Raw genomic sequence first — 22,134 nt, 5'->3', positions numbered from 1 at the left:
GCACATAAAGTTTTTGGCAAATCTTTCCCTTTCATCATACTCTGGCCCATTTTGCAGATGATGTGCATCTTGCATTCTGCTACTCCATTTTGCAGATGACGTGCATCTTGCGTTCTGCCTCTTGATTTCGTGACTTTTGCAGTAACTTTCGAATTCAGTTGATGTGAACTCTGCACCTCTATCTGATCTCAACTTCTTCACCTTCGTCCTTGTTTCTTTCTCGACCATTACATGCCATTCGTTGAACCTACTAAAAGCCTCGTCTTTAGTCTTCAAGAAGTATATCCATATCCTTCTACTATAGTCGTCGATCAGCATCATGAAATAGTAGGAACCACCCAAAGCTTCTGTCTCCATCTTTCCGCAAAGGTCCGTGTGAACGAGCTCTAGATGAGCCTTTGCCCTGCTAGCCTTTTTAGGAAAGGGATGCCGATGTTGCTTGCCCATCATGCGAGCTTCATAGACATCGGGCAGATCTAAAATTTTTGGTAGGTCTACAATCATTCCACTTTTATGCATCTCCTTCAAAGAACTAAGGTTTAGATGACCAAACCTCTCATGCCACAGTTAGTGTTCTTCACATCCGCTTGAGCATTGAAAGCTGAGAGTTCGTAAATGTTGTTGTACCATGTACCTTTACCAACAACCTTCCCTTAAAGATCCAGAATCTGTGCACCATTCTTATCGAATTGAACTTTGAGGTCCCGATCCGTGATTGTGGAAATGGACAACAATTCCTCTTGATATCTGGCACATAAAGAACATCGGACAACTGTTTTACAACTCCATCTGACTTGAGAGCAATCGTACCTTTTCCTTTTGTTGGACATTTTGCATCATTGCTGACTGCTACCAGGATGTCATTCCCTATTGACTGTAGAGAGGTATACCAATCCTTCCAACTGGTCATGTGGCATAATGCACCACTGTCAATAATCCACAGTTCATCCGTAGGTACATGAACTGCCTCCGTGTAAATCTCCTCAATTGCGATGAGCAGCTCTACTGGTACTGCCTGTGTGCTGTTGCTGGACTCTTTCTTTACTCCGTTCTTCTCATTTGCAATCTTCTTTCGGCACTCATTCTGCTTGTCCCTGCCTTGTTGCAATAGAAGCACTTGAACTTCTTCTTTCTCTTTTTATCATCAGAAGAAGATGGGTTACCAGAGTCCTTACCCTTACCTTTCTTTGATCTGGTCCAGAAAGCTGAATCTTCTCTAGTTCTCGTCTTTTGATGCATCTCCTCCTCCAGAAGCATCACGCTGAAATCCTCAAAGTTAAGGGGCTGATTTTTGTTCTGTGTATTTAGCACTATAACAAGACTGTTGTACTTTGGTGGGAGAATCCGTATGCACCTTCGTGCTAGATTCTCGCTGGTAATGGTGATGCCAATCGTAGTCATCTGATCGCATAGATTCTTCACCTTGGTGATGAACTTCTCTGCCGCTTCAGACTTAAACAACTTCTCGTTCGCGAGTTGAGTCTCTAGATTTTGAATCTGCATCTAATTCGTGGTCTCGTACTAATTTTTCAAGATTGTCCATGCCTCCTCCGCTGTGGTGACATGTTGAATTAATGCCATGATGGAATCACTAACACTGCAGACAATAGAACATAGTGCATCTGCATTTCTTCTTGTCCACGCGAGAATCTCATCCGCAGTTGATACTATTTGTTGTCCTGCATTGGCTAGATCTGGTCTTGCAACCAACCTCACGTCCAACCTAGTAGCAGTGTCCCAAAGCGCATATGCACTTAGGATTGTCTTCATCTTGAACTTCTAGAGTGGATAGTTAGAGCCGTCCAACTTTTCACTTTCGCCGAATGGTGGGATTCACAGTCTTGCGGGCTGGGCCATCTCTCACAATCTGCTCGCATACAGAAAACACACTACCAAATCTTCTTGCTAGAGTCCAAGCTCTGATACCATGTCAGAAAATAATACAACGTCTATGCTCAACAGATAATAGGATCTCGTACGCAAGAGAGAAAACAAGATAGTATGGAGGATCAAAAATTTGATTACTGTAGAACTAATACAATAGATGGCACTTCCTCCCAACCGTGCGCTCCTGTGAAAGAAGCTTCGATGGCATGCTAAAGAATCAAGGTTGTTGTAGCCAGTGATGAAATGGGCTTCATGGGCTTGCTCTTATATAGCCACCAGTCCTAGTCAGGGCTCAATTGGGTGACCGACCCAGTCCACCCAAAACGATCGACTGGGGGTCAGTCCCGAAATAGGCCACCGATCATACGATAGAACTAGTGCACAAAATAGAGAAACTAATCCGTTCAGCCCAGAGCCATCCGGGATCATCTGAGGCTCCAAACGGGCCCCGCAACCCGAGAGTGTGGGTTGCCTTGGGAAATGCTCCATCTACCCTCAGTGCGGTTAGTCAAGAATTGCCTTCTCGCACTTGCATGTAGCCTAGTTGGTGGTGTGCCAACTCTATCTGAAGCCATCCAACCATCAGGCCACACATGGCCCCCATCTGGTATCCAAACTAGGACCTACCGGATAACCGAGCTACTCAAATGTCTTCTCCTCATATGGGGGCTTACAAGTAGAGTTAGCTGGCTCCTGCGTAGTTACACGAGAGTGGAGCATTGATATCTAACAAATAGAAGAGATGGGGAGCACTCCACCAAATGGCATCCAAGCGGTTGCAATGACATAGCTTAATGAGTATTTTCTATAGACGTAGTGTCCAAGGGGAATCCCCCAATCATACCACCCACATCGACTACCATGGATTCCCGAAGCATGTTGGCACACTTATCCTAAGGACCATCGATGGAAGAGGCAATGGTTTGGATCCTAAAGGAATGGTTGTCTACTTTGCAATAGGAAAATGTGTCACACTCAACCAAGTACCCACCATGAAGATGGCCTACAAGGAGGAGATAAAAACAAATCAAGACGTGGTCAAGAAACAATAGCTAGAAAACTAGAGCCTTTCAAAGATAGTCTTGCATACCAAAATATGTAGACTAGTGCCCACTTGAACTTGATCTTCCAGATGCTATTCCAAATCCAGAGAGTGTCATTCAAGCTTTGTCTCCCCAAGATAAATCCCAAACACACCATTGTAAGAATTTTAACAACATACAGCAAGTTCTACATCTAATAGTAGAGAAGGCCCAGCTACAAGTAGAGGTGCATGACTTGCAACAACAACAAGTGCACCAACCTTTCTCGCAATTGGGCCAATCGTATGTAACAAATGATGGACAACCAGTAGCTACAAGGCCATCAACTCCACATGATCCATGAAGCATACCTAGGCATCTATCACCTTGATACACAACCTCCATGATACAAAACCCTCTCTAACTTTGTGTTGCATTGGGGCCACAATCCAAACCCTTTACCCCAACTTCCACCTCCTCTACATCTCATTCTATCAATGCCTCCCATCCATGCTCTTGTTACTGTGCCACCCATGATGGTCAGATGATGTTCTTGGAGAATGAACTGATGATGAGGCTTAGAAGAAGGTTGATTTCAGTGGCAGTGGCCACCATTCATAGGTGTTTTGGGTAATATGTCCCAGGTGAGCTCTTCCATCTAGAAGTGACTTCTAAGGAGCTATGTGATTCTTGGTTGGAAATTTCTAGATCTAATGTTATGATATGTAGTTTGAGGAAATAGCTTCCCAACCTTGAATTCATACTAAAGTTAGAACACTCGGCTAGAATGCATGATGAGTAAGGAGGCATACTCAAACTTCTAAACCATCTAACCTACCATTCTCTACCAAATCCAAACTTCAACTTACGGTTCAAAGGTGATGATTGAGTCTTAGTTGCCTTATGAAATCCCACAAATAAGAATATAGTTAGTTCCTATCTAGTGGTTATAGGTCACATGCACTCACACGATTTTGCATAGGCACATAGTAGATTGTATCAATAATAGTATCACACACTTTCAATCCACAATATCAAAGCATGCAATGAATTCATAGGTAGGACAAGAAGCTATGCCAATTCTCAAGATGATTCGATGAAAGAATTTTAGCCTCAGCAACAAGACCTCCGCAGGCTGCCAAATATCACAGCCATCTCCTCATGCACAAATATTACACTTGCATACAAATTGATCTACAAGTTCAATGATCTAGATGCAATCCCATAAAACATGAATACAAGATAGAAAGAAATGATAAAGATCAAGAAGATTTGACAAAAGAATCAACATCCTGAGCAACAAAACCCCCACCAAACCTCTTCTCAAGAAGATTCAACAACAAAGTCTGCAGCCTTAGCAATAAGAACCCCTCCAAAATTCACATCCACCTACCTATCCTCAAGTGAATACTAGCTTCCTATAAATAGAGCAGACATTGTTATGGTGTGAACATATTACAACATGATCAACTGGTGTGGCAAAAGTTTCACAGCCACTGGGTTACCAGCATGGCATCTGACCTCCATGATCTTAATAGGCCATATTAACCCGAGCATGAGTAATAAAATGGATTCAAGGGTATGTTGAATTTGTGTCAACATGGATTTAAGTAGCACAGAATGTGTGTGTGGAGCAGCAGCAAAGCTCCACTTGTTCTTGCATAAGGCTAGGAATAATCTCTCTTAGGAATCCAACATGCATGTTCTACATCCAAGTTCTACATACAATTCCTACATGCAACTCCTACATGCAACTTATATATGCGCGTCCTAGATGCAAGTTCTACATGTAGAGAGAGAAAGTCTTATAATTCCTACATGCAGAGAGAGAAGCTCTCCAACTTGTATAAATAAGCCATAATGGAATGAATCCCACACTCTTTGGGACATTGTGTTGAGTTATATTTTGGTGTTCTATGCAATTGTATCTAAGTGTCCATGCTCCCTTGCATTCCACATCCAAAAGCATGTCATAACCTTGTCTCCTACTCCCCTCTCCTCCAACCTTGTAACTACTCCTCTCCCTCTCCTCCTCCCTTCTCCTGTCTCTCCCCCCACCCCCATGCTATTACACCTTATTTCTCATCCACTCCTATGCTTTCCCTAAACCCTTACCCTCTTAGATTAGTTCCTCAACCCTTAACCTCCATGATCTATGAGGGAGACGAGTTCTCCACCATGTAAACTAATCTAAATATTGGATCCTCCTTTTAATCCTGAAACCCCTTCTTAACCTTGAACCTCCTTCTAAACCCTAGAACCTCTTCTCAACCCTAGAACCCCTTTCTAACCCGTATCCACTTCTGAACCCTGGAACCTCTTTTGAACCTTGAACCCCCTTTGGACCCTGAACCTCCTTCCAAACCCTAAAACAGGTTCTACCTCCAATGGAGGCTAAAGCCTTCATTAGCTCGATCATGTTGATGAATGTTACTTTCACACAAGCATGCACGATGTTTGCTCCCCACACTTAATCCTAAGTCTCTCATTGAAATATGACCTAAGGTCCTAAGCTACACTTATACTACAAATGATGAAATCAATATATTTATAGGTACAAAAAGACTTGGAGCCCTATTCATTTCTAGTTGCACTTCTAGAAAATTGATGTGGCAAAACTAACGTGGAGTATCTCATGTAAGCTTGCTAGACCTCAAGAGAGAGAAGTCATCCAATTTTCTTACCCCCTCTTAACATAATTGAATGATTTTAAATGTGGTAATCTTCCTATTAACATAGGAGTGGGATGGCAAACCACCTTTTCCCATCTCTCTCTCTCTCTCTCTCTCTCTCTCTCTCTCTTGTAAGCATGTCTCTGCATCATGATCATTTGCAACTTTATGCTCTCCTTGTGAAGGTCAGTATTTCACACATACTATTGTGTAGCATTAGCTACATAAGCACTACCTCACAATTTGTTTCTCTAGACTCTAAGCTAGCATGTTTTCTAAACCTTGAACTCGCTAGTATCTATTCTAAGAAATTGTGAAGTCATGGGTAAGAAGTTGCAACAGTATGTGCATTATTTTTATTTTTTGCACTTAATAATATATGGAAACCATGTATTATAAACCTATGTATACTAGAATCTATCAATTGTAGCTTGTGACTGTCTACAAGCATGCGCCTTAATTTCGCAAGTTGCTACAGCCAGCAAATGTGAGGTCCACAATTGGCTAGACTTTGAACAAGCTACTATCGATAGTTTAAGCAAGCTTACAACCAATTCAAAGTCAAGTATTCTATCCACACCCTTGATTCCTACTTTATAGTTTAGTACTAGTATAGCATAGATTTTATATCCATGTGTGAGTTGTTATGGGCCTACATAAGCTAGCCCCAACTGGCACAGGGACTAATATTCTTCATCGATGAGCGAGTTGATATTATAGATAGCAGCTTAAGCAAATCTCCAGCCAGCACATTGACTTATTATTAAACAAATCCCTACATATTTGTTAATATTTATACTCTACTAAAGTAGAATGTAACAAATACAAGTAAATTATAAAAAGCATGTTAAGATTTTCAAAAAGTACCTATTTTTAAAAACTAACTATTTTAAAAACTATATTTTTTCATGAAACTAACAAACAACAAATACTAAGCTTATCAAAAGTAACTACTTTACAAACTAAAATATTTCATGCAACTAACAAAATAAAATACTAAGCTTGTCCAATTAGTATTTGAGTGTGAGCGGATTTTGGCCGGCAAAAGCAAACCCACTACCAGCACCAAATACCTTCTAAAAGGATAAACAAAACTTAGAAATTTTGTTTGTAGATTTGTTTATCCCTTTTGGTCCTTTTATTTTCCAAGACTCCATGGTGACACCAGGAATCTCAGTAATGTGAACAAATGGTCATAATGGGTAGATTATATAGTTTATATTTAACAAAACATTGCACGATGTAGTTGGCAGCATTGTGCCGTGTCAATGTCATCACGGGTAGATTATACAATTTAAATTTACCATGTGGTAAGCAAAAGACCATGTAGTATCCTTGGTTCTAGGTAGCACCGCATGGTGTCAATATCACTACATACTGACTTCCTACACCGTCTAGTGTTTTTGGCAATTATTGCACAGTCTGCCGAGTCACCATGCAATAATCATCTGTGGCCGTTCCAAGTTAAAAATTGCAACTAGACTATTTTAAAATGCTCCTAGGCTAATTAAAAAACTTTCCTTGTACTAATGCAAGCCCTCATACCAAAATGTATTCAATATAAGGTCTATCAAGGGTTACAATTTTTTGCCATTCCCCATGTAAAACTTTGTTATGGTGTTGCTTCAACCTTGCCTCCAGATCTATCAATATATTGATGTGTGTCATTTACTACATGTAGATGCCATGGAAAACCTCAAGAAACCTAGAGGCCTTTAGACTTGGATTGACATCGTCCACATATAGCTTTCCATATTTAAGCATGAGGAAATGATTTTGTTCTTGATATTCCACCAATAATAGAGTGCTACAATCGAAGCCCGTTTCTGCTAAAGAACATGGGTGGACGACTAGGGTGTCAAACAGTAGAGTTTACAAGATATGACTCATTGTACACTGTGTTGTGTTCCAAAAATTTTGAAATATATACACATGTTCACCCCTTAAGCTTAGGAATTGGCTTAGGGTAAGGGTTGATGCTGATTGAAGTTGCAACAAGAAAGCAACATGTATTTGAATATGATAAGTTTGAAGTTTGAATAAGAAATGCAAAGTTTCAATGATATATGACATAGAAGCAAGCACTTCTAATTCACCTACCATATCTCATGAGCTAATAGTTACACAATATAGTGATAGTTTCAGTTCTTTGAGTCATTACTCAAACCTAGATATAGGATATCTAATCTTTAAGGTTGAGGATATCAAAAAATAAACATAGGATATGGTGTCAATTTACCTTTTAGAAAATTTTATAGAAGACTTGTTTATATCGATTCACATAACTAGCTATGCACACTGGCTGTAAGCATGATTGGTTGGTACGCTTTTACTACTTTGCTAGTCATCAAAAAGCACCCCTAATATTGCTTTTAGAAATTCCGTTGGCACAAAGAATAGTGCTTCTAGTGCTTTTTAAATATAAGAAGGATTAAAAGCACAATATATTTGTCCACCTATGCTTTGGGCACCCTAAATAGTCCCTCATAGCGGTGTCCACTATTATAAGCTATACACCCCACTATGCTATACTTGCTTGAGTTCATACATTCATGGACTCTATTATGGTGAAATTATCTCCTTATATGCATCTATGTCCCTACATCTTGAAATTTTATAGTAAATTGTGGTACAATACAACTATACATTACCTCCTATAATTATTATTCAAGTTTTGTTATTGTTGAAAATTTGATCAATATGTATTTTACTTTTGCTAATCTAGTGTTTTGTGTGCAAATATATCTTTCTCCCTCTATCTTTGAATCACCTTGCTTTAAAAGTACCAATTTTTAAGGTTTAACACATAATATCCATTCAATACACTATGAAAAATATCATTACTTTATTGGATGCTTATATTGATGCTTTTACCAGTGTTTATTTCTAGTTTCTTTTTCAAATTATGCTTTTATCGATGCGCATTACTATTTTTCAAAAAAAGCATATCAAATAAATCTTGAAAAAATATTGAATTAGAGTAGTATTGCACCCTACTACCCTTATGTTCTAGCATGTAATCTCTTGACCTTTTATGAGACTTGTCCTTATTTAGAATTTATGAGATTTTCAGGTGAATAGAAAATTTCATAATAATTTTTAAAACAAGAGGAAAAATAGAAAGAAGAGAGAAGCTTTTGTAAACGTAATAGTCCTAGTCTATTTTTAAAAACTTATTAGGCTTTGGAAAAGGGCTCAATTTAAGAAAATAGGTTCCCATTTGGGAAATATAGCAAAACTTGCAGTTTGACTCTCTCAAACTTTTGCAAATTTGTAGAGATCACATATGTTTGCAATAGAGGATACTATTAAACAGGCTTAGCACATAGATTTTGCAATTATTGTTGTATCCATAACAAGATATTACATTTGAGATACATAATCATACAAAATTGAAGCTATTTTCAATAGCCTTTGCAAGAATCGATATTATAGATGATTCTAACACAAGAAGGGAACGAGAATAAGATTGAGACTTAGACTAAGAGTCAAAAACTAATATGATGGATTTTTTTCGATTTCTTGAAGCTATTCACATTTTATTTTTTATGTCTTAGAGATCAATTCCATCATCATGGGTTTCAGATCTATGTTGCATTCTTGGATACGGAAATCAATGGTAAAAAACCTATCCAAAATGACTTTTTAGATTTCCTTTTGTATATATTCTCATTCTTGACTTGAATGCACAACAATCTTATAAAATAAAAATTGTATTCATCAAACACATCAAGAATTCTCTCTTCTATACTTTTTTGAAATAAATTTGTCTTCATATGCATATCTACCTCAAAAAGTGCTTTCGACACATAAATATGCAAGAACACATAACTATGAATAATCAAAATGAGCATGAGGAATGCAGAGGATGAAAGGCCCCACACTTTTTTATTTTTAACATCACAGTATTGAAATAAGAATTCATAATGTTTTCTTTGATTTACTAATGTATATATTCTTTTTCAAGAGCTCAACAATAGTATGTAGTCATACCAATGCCTACTTTGACAATTGAACAATTCTCATTTTTTGAAAAAACAAAATTTAACATAATCAACCATTAGAGCAAATTGGAATAAAAAAAGACCTCTTAGATTAACAAATAATCAAAATATAATCCCATGATTAGGCAACCAATGAGGAGAATAGAGTATATCCATGACCCCCTAAAATAGCACCCATTTAAACACTTCCCCCATTGCCCATGAAAAAGAAGGTCATTAGGTCCATGAGTGCTAGATTAGTTGTGCATGGGGCTAGAGAGTGGCATTTCTAAGAAAGCCTCAATACCTTGGGTACGTTGAGGTTACGAGGGAAACACTACCAAGCCTTATTGGTGGAGAAAAAATATCCTCCCATTCAAACCCCTAGTTTGAAGAAATCACCAAAGGATTATTAACATGATCCTTCAAGATAAAGGGTGGAGGTTGGATAGTCTTTGGTGGTCCATAAGAACAAGTTGGCAATGTGATTGAGAGAGCTACCCTAGGGCATTGGGCAACCCTTAAAGTTTCATCATCGTTACTTTAATCAAATGGCCCAAAAGTACTTACAAGGATGGTACCATGCTCTCCATCTTAAGGCCATGTGATGTCCTTACACAATAGCCTCTCATGGGCTATCATCATGAGAGATGCATGATCTACACAAATCATTCAAATTCATGCACCATTTGGTCATTATTACACCTTTTTGACACATGCATTTTAGGATGATTAGAATATCTAAGGGCCATCATAGACTCTCCTTGAAAGTCATAAAATCTTTGTGTAATCAAAGGGCCACAAAGGGCTAATGTAAATGTAGCTCTTCTTGAGTGTTTATAAATACACATGACAACAATTTGTGCTATAGATAGCTAAGCCTTAGCTTATCATAAAATCTCACACACATCTTCATAAAGTGTAGTTGACATGGCTTAGAAATACACACGATCACTTTCCCACAATGATTGGATGGGATTCCAATCCCATGCATGATATCTGACATTAGTGGTGGGTCATTAGATCACCTTGTGATCTAATGAAGGAAAATATACATGATTGTGATTCTATATGATGGTAGCTATACCAGATAGTTTGATGTCCCCTACACACATTCATAATGCCATGAAAAGTACTTAAGCAAAAAATATTAAAGGCCTTAGAGGCCCATAATGGCATGTGAAATCAGATTCTCCAACTTACTATCATGTATTTCTCGAGCAATCGAGGAATTTGGGTACTAACGTTTGCTTGGGTGTAGCCAATTGTGAAACTATTTTCACAGCCATTTTGGGACCGTGACATGACATGCTCTTGGGTGATATTTTGAATTTTGTGTGGACCCATGCTCTCGCCAAAAATTTTCCCGATGTCATGATGCCGCACTAGCGTAATAATGAGATGCAATCTATTTATTCTAAACACCCCAGAGCTACAACACACGGTAGTGCCCGACTCTCTCTTTGGGTTGGGGTCGCTTTGCCTATGCGTTTTTTTCTAAGAAAAATTGCCTTTGCTAAGTTTTTGTTGGTATTTTATTAAAGTCTTCTAAAATCCTAAGAAGTTTTTTAATATATATATGATTTTTTTTCTTTGTATATGATAATGTTATCTTGATTAATACAACACATTCTTCTAACAAAGGTTTGATTTACTACCCTTACATTTTTTTCCTTTTTTTGCATTAGCGTGATATGCAATAGATTAAAAAATAATTTCCCTTTAGTTTATAGGTACATTATTCAAAATATCTTATTGTAATGGTAGAAAGGTTAATCTTTTGCTTAGCAGCATTTATATATATGCCATTAAGTCTAAATATTGTTTATGAGTGGATCTATGTGATTCCTTTTATGTTAACCTTGATGGAATCACCGTGCTTTCATGTTCATGTTGAACATTTTTATCCTAGTTTTTACATTAACTTATTTTTTTCTAGGTTTTTCGTCTTTATAACTTTTAATTAATAATTATTTTACTTAAGATCAAATTTAAGGAAAATTTTTGTCATTTATTTTTTGGTTAATCATTTAGGTTTTGAAATTGTTGCCTTTTTTAGGTGTGAACTACCCCCCATCATCATCATCACCACATTCAATAAAATTAAGAGACTTTTTGCTTTTCCAAAAGGGGTGGACTACCCCCCTTGTCTATTTCATTAATGAGGTACACCATCCCTTTGTTCCCTTTAATTTGGTAATATTGGTTACCTTATCATCTCACACACTTTGTTGGCTAGATAATGATGGATTTGTGACACTGATTGTACATATAACATGGTATTTGCAAAAAATATATATATGTGAATCTAGACAGTTGTCTTTGTTCCTAGGTAAAGCAATAACACATCAAGGAATATAGGCATTACATGTCTACCCAATTGAAACTATGATGTTCTAACACCTGGTTTTTCTTGGATGGTGGCAGGTAAGTAGACCCTGACTGCGGAGCCTGGACTATTACTCGATAGATTTGACACTGTTGAACTAATTTTTTGCTTAAGCTTGCAGACTCAATATAAAGAAAAATTCTAATGCCATTCCTCTTGTTTTCTGTACCAATTTTTTTATTACAATTTTGCCAAAAGTTATTTCAATTTAGTTTTCTTAAAGAATTTCAATCCATTTCTCATATGCATCTTTTTATAACTGTCCAAATGATTGAATCAATTGTATGATGGTTCATTTATTGATGGGATTATTAAATTTAAACACACACACACACAATATTCTTTTTATCTCTTTCCTCTCTGCATCCTCCTTGTCCTCATTGCAACCCTCTATCTCTGTCTATGTTTAACTCTATCACATCTCTCTCTACCCCCTCTCTGATGCATGCACTACTCTGTATGCGTGTGTGTGTGTGTGTGTGTGTGTATCACACACACACACACACACACATGGTACACAATTTCTAAACACAAATGCCCTGCATTTCAATTTTATAGCTTTCCAATTTCATTCACTTAAGGTTCCAATACTCTCTCTCTCTCTCTCTCTCTCTCTCTCTCTCTCTCTCTCTCTCTCTCTCTCTCTCTCTCTCTCTACATATAGACCCTCTATCTCTATCTATGTCTAACTCTGTCATATCTCTCTCTACCCCCTCGCTCTCATGCATGCACTGTGGTTCTCTCTCTCTCTCTCTCTCTCTCTCTCTCTCTCTCTCTCTCTCTCTCTCTCTCTCTCTCTTTACCATGATCATTTGTCTTTTGTTCCCACAATTTTGGGTAAATTGTTTTTCCCAAAAAGGCTTCTAAAGGAGAGCTAGCATGCACAAAATCAAACTAGAGACATAATTTCATAAAACTAACAAGAGAAATGAGTGCATTTGTTGTGTTTAGACCATTTTGTTACCAAACATGACTAAATTTGGATATTTCTAGCAAAAGTTGTGAAAATCCAGATTGAGAGCTTGGGCATTTTTGGTGCCATCGTGTTCAGCAGTGCTCAAACATTGCTTCTGAGCTTCAAGATTGTGACTTGGCATGCTACCCAATTACACTAGAATGAGATCGGAGCCCTCAGAGCACCTAATTTGTAGTGAGAAGTACCTGAGATCCAGGCCTGTGAGGGGGCAGTCCAGCTCTTCAGTTCACGTGTCAAGGAAACAAAGATAGGAGCCGTGAACATTGTACTCGAGGGTAAAAATCATAGATTCCTCTAGCCTTGCTGAGTAGCTCCTCCCCCTCCTCCCCCTCCTCCTCCTCTCCCTGTAGGTAAATTTGCCCTCTCTCCTTAGCATTCTTCTTAGCTATGGTGTGAACCTCCACTTGCCCCAACTCGTGCCAAACCAGCGACTGGTCTACCAGGCACCCCAGTAGGTATTCATCATTCTGTCCACGAGAAAATACTTAGCCTCATCCCATGACCGGTGATGAAAATACAGTGCAACATCCAAGAACGCATCTTGCATAGGTTTTTTTTAAAAACTCAGGCTTGCCTCAAGTTTTTTGAAAATGTCCTCTTCGCTACTTGATGCCACACTCGCCATCCTCAAGCATTGTTCGACCTTCTGCCACTCCTCTTTCTCGCACCTCTGTTTTGCCTTGAAATAGGATCTGTAGACCCTTAGCACCAAGGGAAAGCTGCAGAGAATGGCAGGTTTGCTAGGTTTGACAAATTATGGATTAAAAAGGTTCCAAAGAAGATGTCTTGTCTTGCTTGGCTTATTCTTCGCAAAGCAATATGGAGAAATGCTAGAGGATTTAGAGTAGGTAAGGGAGATCGGAAATGTAAAAGATGCCTTGGCCCTCTGGAGGATATCTCTCATATCTTTGTAGCTTTCCCTCATGCTAGAAGATTTTGGAAATTCATATAGATAGAGTGTGGAGAACCAATTAATTGGAAAGCTATTTTGCTAGCATGAGCCTTGGTTCCAAATAAGGGCACATGCTCTATGGTTCAGATGGGTTTCTAGAAATAAGTTTCAATTTAATCAGTTTAATCATAAATTTATGTACTGATCACTTGTTTGCTTCATTGTAGGACATGAAAAAAAAAGACTTGACTTTCAGATAGAGGTATACAATTGGGAGCACATAAGGTTGAATGTTGACATTGCAAAACGCAAGCGTTGTTTTATTTCTAATGAATGCACCAAGCTCCCTCACTTTCTGTAGAGAAGACTTACCTCAGCTGATCCCAGCCCTACTGTTGTTGGACCCTCCACTCACCCTTCTGCCCAAGGCTATGATGATGATGCTCTCTCCTTTCAAATTCATGCTTTTGAAGAGATGTCTATTGCCTTTGCTCGGGGTGTTCCTGCTGCTCATTTTGCTAATCTCAGAGCAAGCCACAACGAAGAGACCACCAACTTCTCCTTTCAAGTTCTTGATGCTTCACTCAACAAATACTGAGGATCTTGATTTATTTTTCTGCTACTAAGATGCTAGGTCTGTCTTGGGATAGCTCAGTTCTATTGGCTAAACTCTGATAATGTCAAAGGTTACTCAAGATAATATAACATCTCTTTTTTTTTGGCCAATAATAATAATAATAATAAATATATACCTGATAAAACCCTCAAACAGTACTCACTTCCATTTAGATTCAACTGTTGCTGTAGAATATAATATCCAAGCATTTATTTTGCTCTATCTCATTGAAACTAGGACTATACATCTAGCAAAGTATATAAACAGACATAAGTTTGATACAATCACAACATTCCATGAAATGGGTCTGTCGCTTCTATACAAACTTGAACTTTCCTTGTCGTCACATAAAATGTTTACAGTCCCTATCCTCGAAATGATTACAGCACATTTCCAATCAAATCCAAGGCAATCAATGTTAATTATCTCAATATACTAGACAAAGCGTTCCACCTTCACACTTTTCTAGAGCACCTAGCACAAGTATTGCTTACAAAACCATCTACTTACCAACCTTTTTCTTTAGGATATTTCAACATCAACATGCTTGAACATTCTCAAAAGCAAATACAACTAGCACACCTCATGGAACAACATCATTTGCACTTAGTAAACAAAGACCCAACAACAATCTATAGGTCTCAAGTTGACCATATCTGGACAAATGCATCAATTACCAACATTTACATTGGAACAACTCAGGCATATTGGATTGACCATAGTCTTGTTTACATTGCCTATTAATTTCCACTGTGCCTGCCATTATTTACGGCACCTTAGAATTCCATGCTTATGTACCCAAACTTAAAATGATCACGCCATGCTTCTACGGGGAAGAAGGACAAGCAGCGAGTTTTTTTAGCGAGTTTAGGAGGGAGTTTTTTTTGGCAACCAGCATGCTTTGTTCCGCCTATTCCACTTATGACATATCTCTCTCTCTCTCTCTCTCTCTCTCTCTCTCTCTCTCTCTCTCTCTCTCTCTCTCTCTCTCTCTTTCATAAACACACACACACACACACACAATATATTCTTTTTGTCTCTTTTCTCTCTTCATCCTCCTTGTCCTCATTGCAACCCTCTATCTCCATCTATGTCTAACTCTGTCACATCTCTCTCTACCCCCTCTCTCATGCATGCCCTTCTCTCTCTCTCTCTCTCTCTCTCTCTCTCTCTCTCTCTCTCTCTCTCTCTCTCTCTCTCACACACACACACACACACTCACACATATGGTACACAAATTCTAAACACAAATGCCCTGCATTTCATTTTTATAGCTTTCCAATTTCATCCATTTGAGGTTCCAATACTCTCTCTCTACGTATAGACCCTCTATATCGGTCTATGTCTAACTCTATCATATCTCTCTCTACCCCCTCTCTCATGCATGCACTGCGGTTCTCTCTCTCTCTCTCTCTCTCTCTCTCTCCCTCCCCACCTTTTTTACCATGATAATTTGGCTTTTTTTCCACAATTTTGGGTAAATGTTTTAGCCCAAAAAGGCTTCTAAAGGAGAGCTAGCATGTCCAAAATCACACCAGAAATAGAATTTCGTAAAACTAACAAGAGAAATGAGATCACTTGATGTGTTCCGATCATTTTGATACCAAACATGACTAAATTTATATGTTTCTAGCAAAGTGAAATTTGTTTTAGCCCAAACTGGCGTCCAGAGGAAGCCTCCTCTGGATGCCAATTTAGACTTAAAACAAGTTCTTTGATTCCTTTTTGAGTCTCTCTCTCTCTCTCTCTCTCTCCCTCTCTCTCCATGATTATTTGTCTTTTTTCCCACCATTTTGGGTAAGAGGAGAGCTAGCATGAACATAATCACAATAGAGATAGAATTTCATGAAACTAACTAGAGAAATGGGCTCATTTCATGTGTTTCGATCATTTTGATACCAAACATGACTAATTTGGATATTTTGAACAAAAGTTGTGAAAACAAATTTAGCCCAAAGTGGTGTTCAGAGGAAGGCTCCGGTGCCCTCATCTGGATGCAAATTTGGGCTAAAAGAAATTTCAGTGATTCCTTTTCTCTCTCTCTCTCTCTCTCTCTCTCTCTCTCTCTCTCTCTCTCTCTCTCTCTCTCTTACACACACACACACACACACATACATACACACACACACACTCACACACACAAATGCCCAAAATGCTGAAAAATTTTCCCAAAATGGTGGGAAAGAAAGACAAATCATCAAGGCAAGAGAGAGTCTCACAGACACACATACACAAACACAAATGTCCAAAATGCTAAAAATTTTGTCCAAATGGTGGGAAAAAAAGACAAATCATCAAGGTGAGAGAGAGAGAGAGAGAGAGTAAAGAAAGAAATCAAAGGTATTTGTTTTAGCTCAAATTGGCATCCAGAGGAGGGCGTCGGCGTCCTTTTCTAGATGCCAGTTTGGACTTTGAAAAATTTCACAACATTTGCTAGAAATATCCAAATTTAGTCATGTTTGGTATTAAATGATGGGAACACATCAAATGAGCTCATTTCTCTTGTTAGTTTCATGAGATTCTATCTCTTGTGTGATTTTGTGCATGCTAGCTCTCCTCTAAAAGCCCTTTTGGGCTAAAAATTTACCCAAAATGATGGGAAAAAGAGACAAATTATGATGGTAAAAAAGGAGAGAGAGAGAGGACTGCAGTGCATGCATGAGAGAGGGGGTAGAAAGAGATGTGATAGAGTTAGACATAGATGGAAATAGAGGGTCTATATGTAGGACGAAGAGACAAATCACACACACACACACACACACACACATGCACGCACATAGAGTGCATGCATGAGACAGGGGGTAGAGAGAGATGTGACATAGTTAGACATAGACGAAGATAGAGGGTTGCAATGAGGACAAGGAGGATGAAGAGAGAAAAGAGACAAAAAGAATATTGTGTGTGTGTGTCTGTGTGTGTGTGTGTGTGAGAGAGAGAGAGAGCGAGAGAGAGAGAGAGAAAGACCACGAAGAGAGAGATGTCATAGAGAGGGGGGATGGTAAGATGTTGATAGTTTAAACACACACATAAGTGGAATAGGTGGAACAAAACATGCTGGTTGCCAAAAAAAAAAAACTCACTCCTCACATACACTCTACTTCTACTATGAAACAATCTACACACCGATTACCCCCCAAAAAAAAAACACCAATTACCAAAAATTACTTTGGAACAATGGATGCCCGAGCACTTTCTTCCAACATTTCCAGCCCCCATCAATTCTTGTGACCATCTAGCTAGCCAACTTTTGTAGTGGGGCATTTTAATAACAACATGCTCGAACATTTCCAAAACCAAATACAACTAACAAAACTCAGGCAAACCCACCGATTCCCTACAGTTGCATTGAAACAACTCGAGCATACTCCAATGCACCTTTCGTTATCTATAGCACCTTGTAATTCCATACTTAAGCCCCAAACTTAAAACATCACAATACATTTCCAATTGACCATTAACAACTAATGTAATTGACGACCAAAGTACAAGTGATAGAACTAGTGCAAGAGATTGGAATTGATGCAAAGATACCAATTGAGATCTCGCAAAATGCAAATGTCAAGTCTAACCATGAGAACACATCAAATGCAACAACAATGCTAGTGAGCGCTTTGTATGGTTCGGTTGAAGGCACCTTTATAGGATATGATTTGCCATACTCCATAGCGAGTATTTTTCAATAATCTCATGTTGACATTGATGTAGTTAGTGTTATTGGTCTTATGCTTGATTATCATGCTTTATGGTTCGTTCAGTTGACTGTTAACAACTAACATAGTTAGCAACTAAGGTGCATATCATGGAACTAGCAAAAGGGATGGGGATTAATGCAAAGACACCAATTAAGATCTCATAAAGTGCATGGAGTATGGCCATGGGCCAAGATTTGTATTTCCCAATAAAGTAGCTAGGAGAGGAATTATCATAGCTTTCCTATTGAACAAAAGCATGTGCTTATGCATACTTATGCTCTCTTGTTTAATGTTGTTAAGGAAACCTTCTCAATGGGTCTTAAGTTTCCCTTCCAATCAAGATTCACCTAATTTCTTGGTTTGGGGAGAGTCTTTCAATTAAGGCTTGGAAAGTGAAGGAACCTTGAAAAGTTAAGGATGAGCATTGAAAGTGAGGTGCATGCTAGAGGCACATAGAGTGGTACCTTTCATCTATTAAATATGTGGAGACAATTTTGAGGAGATGAATACTTTACGTTCTCTCTCTCCACATGTGGCCTCTAAAAAGCCCCTAGCTATAAGGTACGAACATATTGGCAAGAGGGAAAGAGAGAATGAGGTGAGCATCATTTTCTTCCCTTCAAAATTGGCCACAACGTTTGTTGTGGCCTTTGAAATGCACATATTATTAGAAGGTTCCTCCCTACCTTGTGAGGCACTTTCCCTTGTGAGACACCAAATGGGGAAACCTGAGGAGAGGCACTTTCCCACGTTCATTGAGTGCTCCAGGTGAGATGAAAGGGCATGCCCAAGGGAAGAGAGAGCCCAGAGATCTCAAGGAAGGCAGAACCTATCTTGGCTTGCACTGACCGTGGTTGAGGTAGGCCATTGATAAGCAAACGCTTGGGAAGGGAGGAGGTTCCCAAGACAAGGAGACTCTCCACAACCCACTTTTGTTGAATGGCGAACTCCCCTTCTTGAACCAAAGAGCTAACCTCTATATTCCCTCCCTCCCTTGTTGCCTTGAACTTCACCATCGTCGAGCTCCCAGCTTTCAATTCCATCTCCACCTTCTCCCCATCGTCCACAAACACTTCTCCATCCGCTTCGTCCCTTCCTCTGCTCGATCCCTCCATAGAAAACACCACCAGCACCTTGAACGGCGTCTTCCTCACCCCTCCCGTCGTCAGCTCCCCCCCCTGCAGCGGCAGAATGCACCCCTCGTGGACGTGCACGTCAATCGTGTCGTTCGGAGCCGCCAGAGTCTGATACGCACCGGAGGCCCCGCTGACTACCTGTGAATAATTGAACAGATTGTACCACGAGCCTGCCGGGAAGTAGGCGTCGATAGAGGTGGTGTTAGCGGTGAGGACGGGCGACACGAGCACAGATCTGCCGAGCAAGAACTGGGTGTCGACTGCGAGGGTGGACGGGTCTTGAGGGAACTGGAAGAAGAGGGGTCTGGCGATGGGAGCTCCTGTCTGGTGAGCCTCGTAAACCAAAGTGTAGAGGTAAGGCAGGAGCTGATACCGCAGACCCAACGCCTTCCTGGCCGATTGAGCGACAGAATCCCAAAGATACAATTCCTGTCGCGTTGTTCCTTTCGCGGAATGGTCCCTGCTGAAGGGATAGAAAGCTCCGACTTGAATCCAACGATTGCAGAGTTCTTCCCAGGTATTGCCGGAGAAGCCACAGATGTCTGCACCGACCATTGGAACCCCAAACAATCCTGAGTTCATGATGCTTACTATGGAATACGCCAAGTCGTTCCATGTTGCAGCGTTGTCGCCTGTCCAGTGCGCAGTGTATGCTCCGGATCCAACGAACGTCGAACGCGACAGAATGAAGGGTCTCTTCTTTAACGCCGCAGTCAGAGCTCGATTCGTGGCGATGGCCTCCGTGAAGCCATACAGATTGTGGGCATTGTATTCGAGAATGCCCCCGAAATGAAGCACGCTGGTGGCAATGGTTTTGTTCCCGATCGGCCTTTGGGAGTTAGAATCGTTGATCCGGTAGGGAGGGTAGTCCCAGGTGGTGCCATTGGCATCGCTACAGACGAGGCAGCAGGTGGTCTGATCCCCTGGAATGGGGCAGGCAGTGTCGAGCGGCAAGGTGCAACCCCAGCCGGAGCAGAAGTTGGAAATTTCATTCATGTCGATCCAGAGACCATCGAAGGGAACAATTTCGTGGAAGTCGGAGATCTCTGTTGTCCAAAACGAATCGATGTTGGGATGCAAGAAATCAGGGAAATGAACAGGACCTGGCCAGACTTGGCCGAGGTAGATGTCGCCGTTAGCCTCCTTGAGGAAGATGTCCTTCTGGATGCCGTGTTGATAGGTGCTGTAGTTGGACTCGTACTTGATGCCTGCAAAGATCGAGAGCGAGCAAGAAATCTTACGATAACAGCAAACAGATCGTATGCAGCTGAACGTTACAATATGCAGTCGTTAGGCTCTCACCAGGATCTATGATCATCACATACTTCTGATCGTTCTCGTGAAGATTGTCCACGAATGCCCTCACACGCTCTGCTGGATAATTGACTGCATCGAGCGTGAAATCCTTGAATTCGTCCATGTAATCTATGTCGCTCCACATCACATCCAGCGGGATGTTCTTCTCCTTGTATGTTGCCGCGACTGTCTCCAGAACCGAAATGTTCTCGTAGCCATAGCGGCACTGATGAAAGCCTGAGAGGTCGAGGAATAATCAGGATGCAGTAGTAGTAACGTCGCGGCAAGATTACATCGAAAAATCAGTTACGAGAAGCAGATTCACTGGCATTGCAGGCACCGAATTGAGAAATTAGCCAATTGTGAACGGATTGTTCGTAGCATGGATGAGAGCAGGATTTTGGGGACGATACCGAGCGACCAGAAGGGCATCGGTGCAGGCCGCCCCACGAGCTTCGTGTACTGCTCCATCACTGCGAGTGGCGAAGGCCCAGCAAAGAAGTAGAAATCAAGAACCCCTCCTATCGCTCTGTAAGTCAGGAAGTCGCTCTCGTACAAGATATCCATCCCGTTGCTGTTGAGCAGAAGCACTCCATGAGCGTTGCCTCCACTCCTCACGTCCATGTAGAACGGCAGCGACCCATACAAATTGATGTTCGGATTAGCGCTCCCAATGTCTGCCGCCCACAGAGTGTACATGCTTCCCCGTTCGAGACGAAAACCAGCAGGCCGGGTGCTCTCACCCAATCCGTAGAGCGAAGCAGACTCGGGAATCGCAGTAGAAATCTCGAGGTACTGGTCCTGAAACACCAAGCCGCCGAAGGAAGATTGAGGCGTAGAATTGAAGAGCGACTCGCCAGTGGAGCTTCTGGTGACGGCGAAGCCGAATGGGCTGGAAGTGTAGGAGAATTGGAGCTCGCTACAACTAGAGGAGTTGTGCAGCTCGCTACGGGGGATGAGCTGCTGGGGGATTTCCCATCGAGAAGAGTATTTCTCGGTGATGTGAACATGGAGGCAATCAGAGTCGTATGAGACTTGGATCTGGAGGTCGGGGAGGGAGGGAAGGAGAGGATGGAGAGTGGCGAGGAGGGAGCAGGGATGGAGGGAGAGGGAGGAAGGCAGCAGGCGATAGCCATAGCCATGGGTAGAAGAAGAAGAAGGGACCCATGGCGATGGAGAGACAAAGGAGAAGAAGAAAGCAAGGAGGAAGGCTAAGAAGAAGAAGAGGGAGGAGGAGATCGCCATAGCCTGCTTTGTAATATGTCGACGACACTGGTCCATAGATTATGAAGATGACGAAGACGACGAAGATAACGCCATTCTTTATCCTTATTGTATTCACACACCACAACCCAAAAAGCACATGGGGAATTTTCAAGGAAGGAAAAACAACACCCCTTGCCCCATGTCATTGATTGGTCACTTGAAAAGCTTTGCGACGCGAAGCTGCCATGTGTTGGATTATGACTCCACGCCTCTGTAGATGCTACCATGGTGAGCGCCTAGCCATATTCACACCAACATGATCACACATCTTTAAATGCGATGTGGCTCGAGATTGGTATTGGATGAT

General features: G+C 40.6%; 1 protein-coding gene across 1 annotated transcript; it reads right to left on the bottom strand.

The window, feature by feature from the left end:
• Window positions 1-18,302: 18,302 nt before the first annotated feature.
• On the bottom strand, window positions 18,303-21,847 carry LOC147899962 (putative alpha-glucosidase Os06g0675700). Its single transcript, XM_087377127.1, has 3 exons — window positions 20,975-21,847; window positions 20,568-20,798; window positions 18,303-20,473 (listed from the first exon to the last, which is right to left on the bottom strand). Exons 1-3 carry the CDS (start codon window positions 21,840-21,842, stop codon window positions 18,882-18,884), a joined length of 2,691 nt encoding a protein of 896 aa, XP_087233253.1. The 5' UTR covers window positions 21,843-21,847; the 3' UTR covers window positions 18,303-18,881.
• Between the last annotated feature and the right edge of the window lie 287 nt (window positions 21,848-22,134).

The sequence above is a fragment of the Dipteris shenzhenensis genome, chromosome 7 (genome assembly GCF_047967505.1).
Source record: "Dipteris shenzhenensis isolate YYH24624 ecotype China chromosome 7, Dip_SZ_1.0, whole genome shotgun sequence".
Classification (NCBI taxonomy): Eukaryota; Viridiplantae; Streptophyta; class Polypodiopsida; order Gleicheniales; family Dipteridaceae; genus Dipteris; species Dipteris shenzhenensis.
This window is presented reverse-complemented; position numbering and strand designations above follow the sequence as displayed.

Excerpts from the sequence above, each read along its gene's own strand:
- LOC147899962 (XM_087377127.1), bottom strand. The coding sequence starts at position 21,842 with ATGGACCAGTGTCGTCGACATATTACAAAGCAGGCTATGGCGATCTCC. Across the intron at positions 20,799-20,974 it reads GATGCCCTTCTGGTCGCTCG|GCTTTCATCAGTGCCGCTAT; the intron begins GTATCGTCCCCA and ends TCGACCTCTCAG. Across the intron at positions 20,474-20,567 it reads TGTGATGATCATAGATCCTG|GCATCAAGTACGAGTCCAAC; the intron begins GTGAGAGCCTAA and ends CGATCTTTGCAG.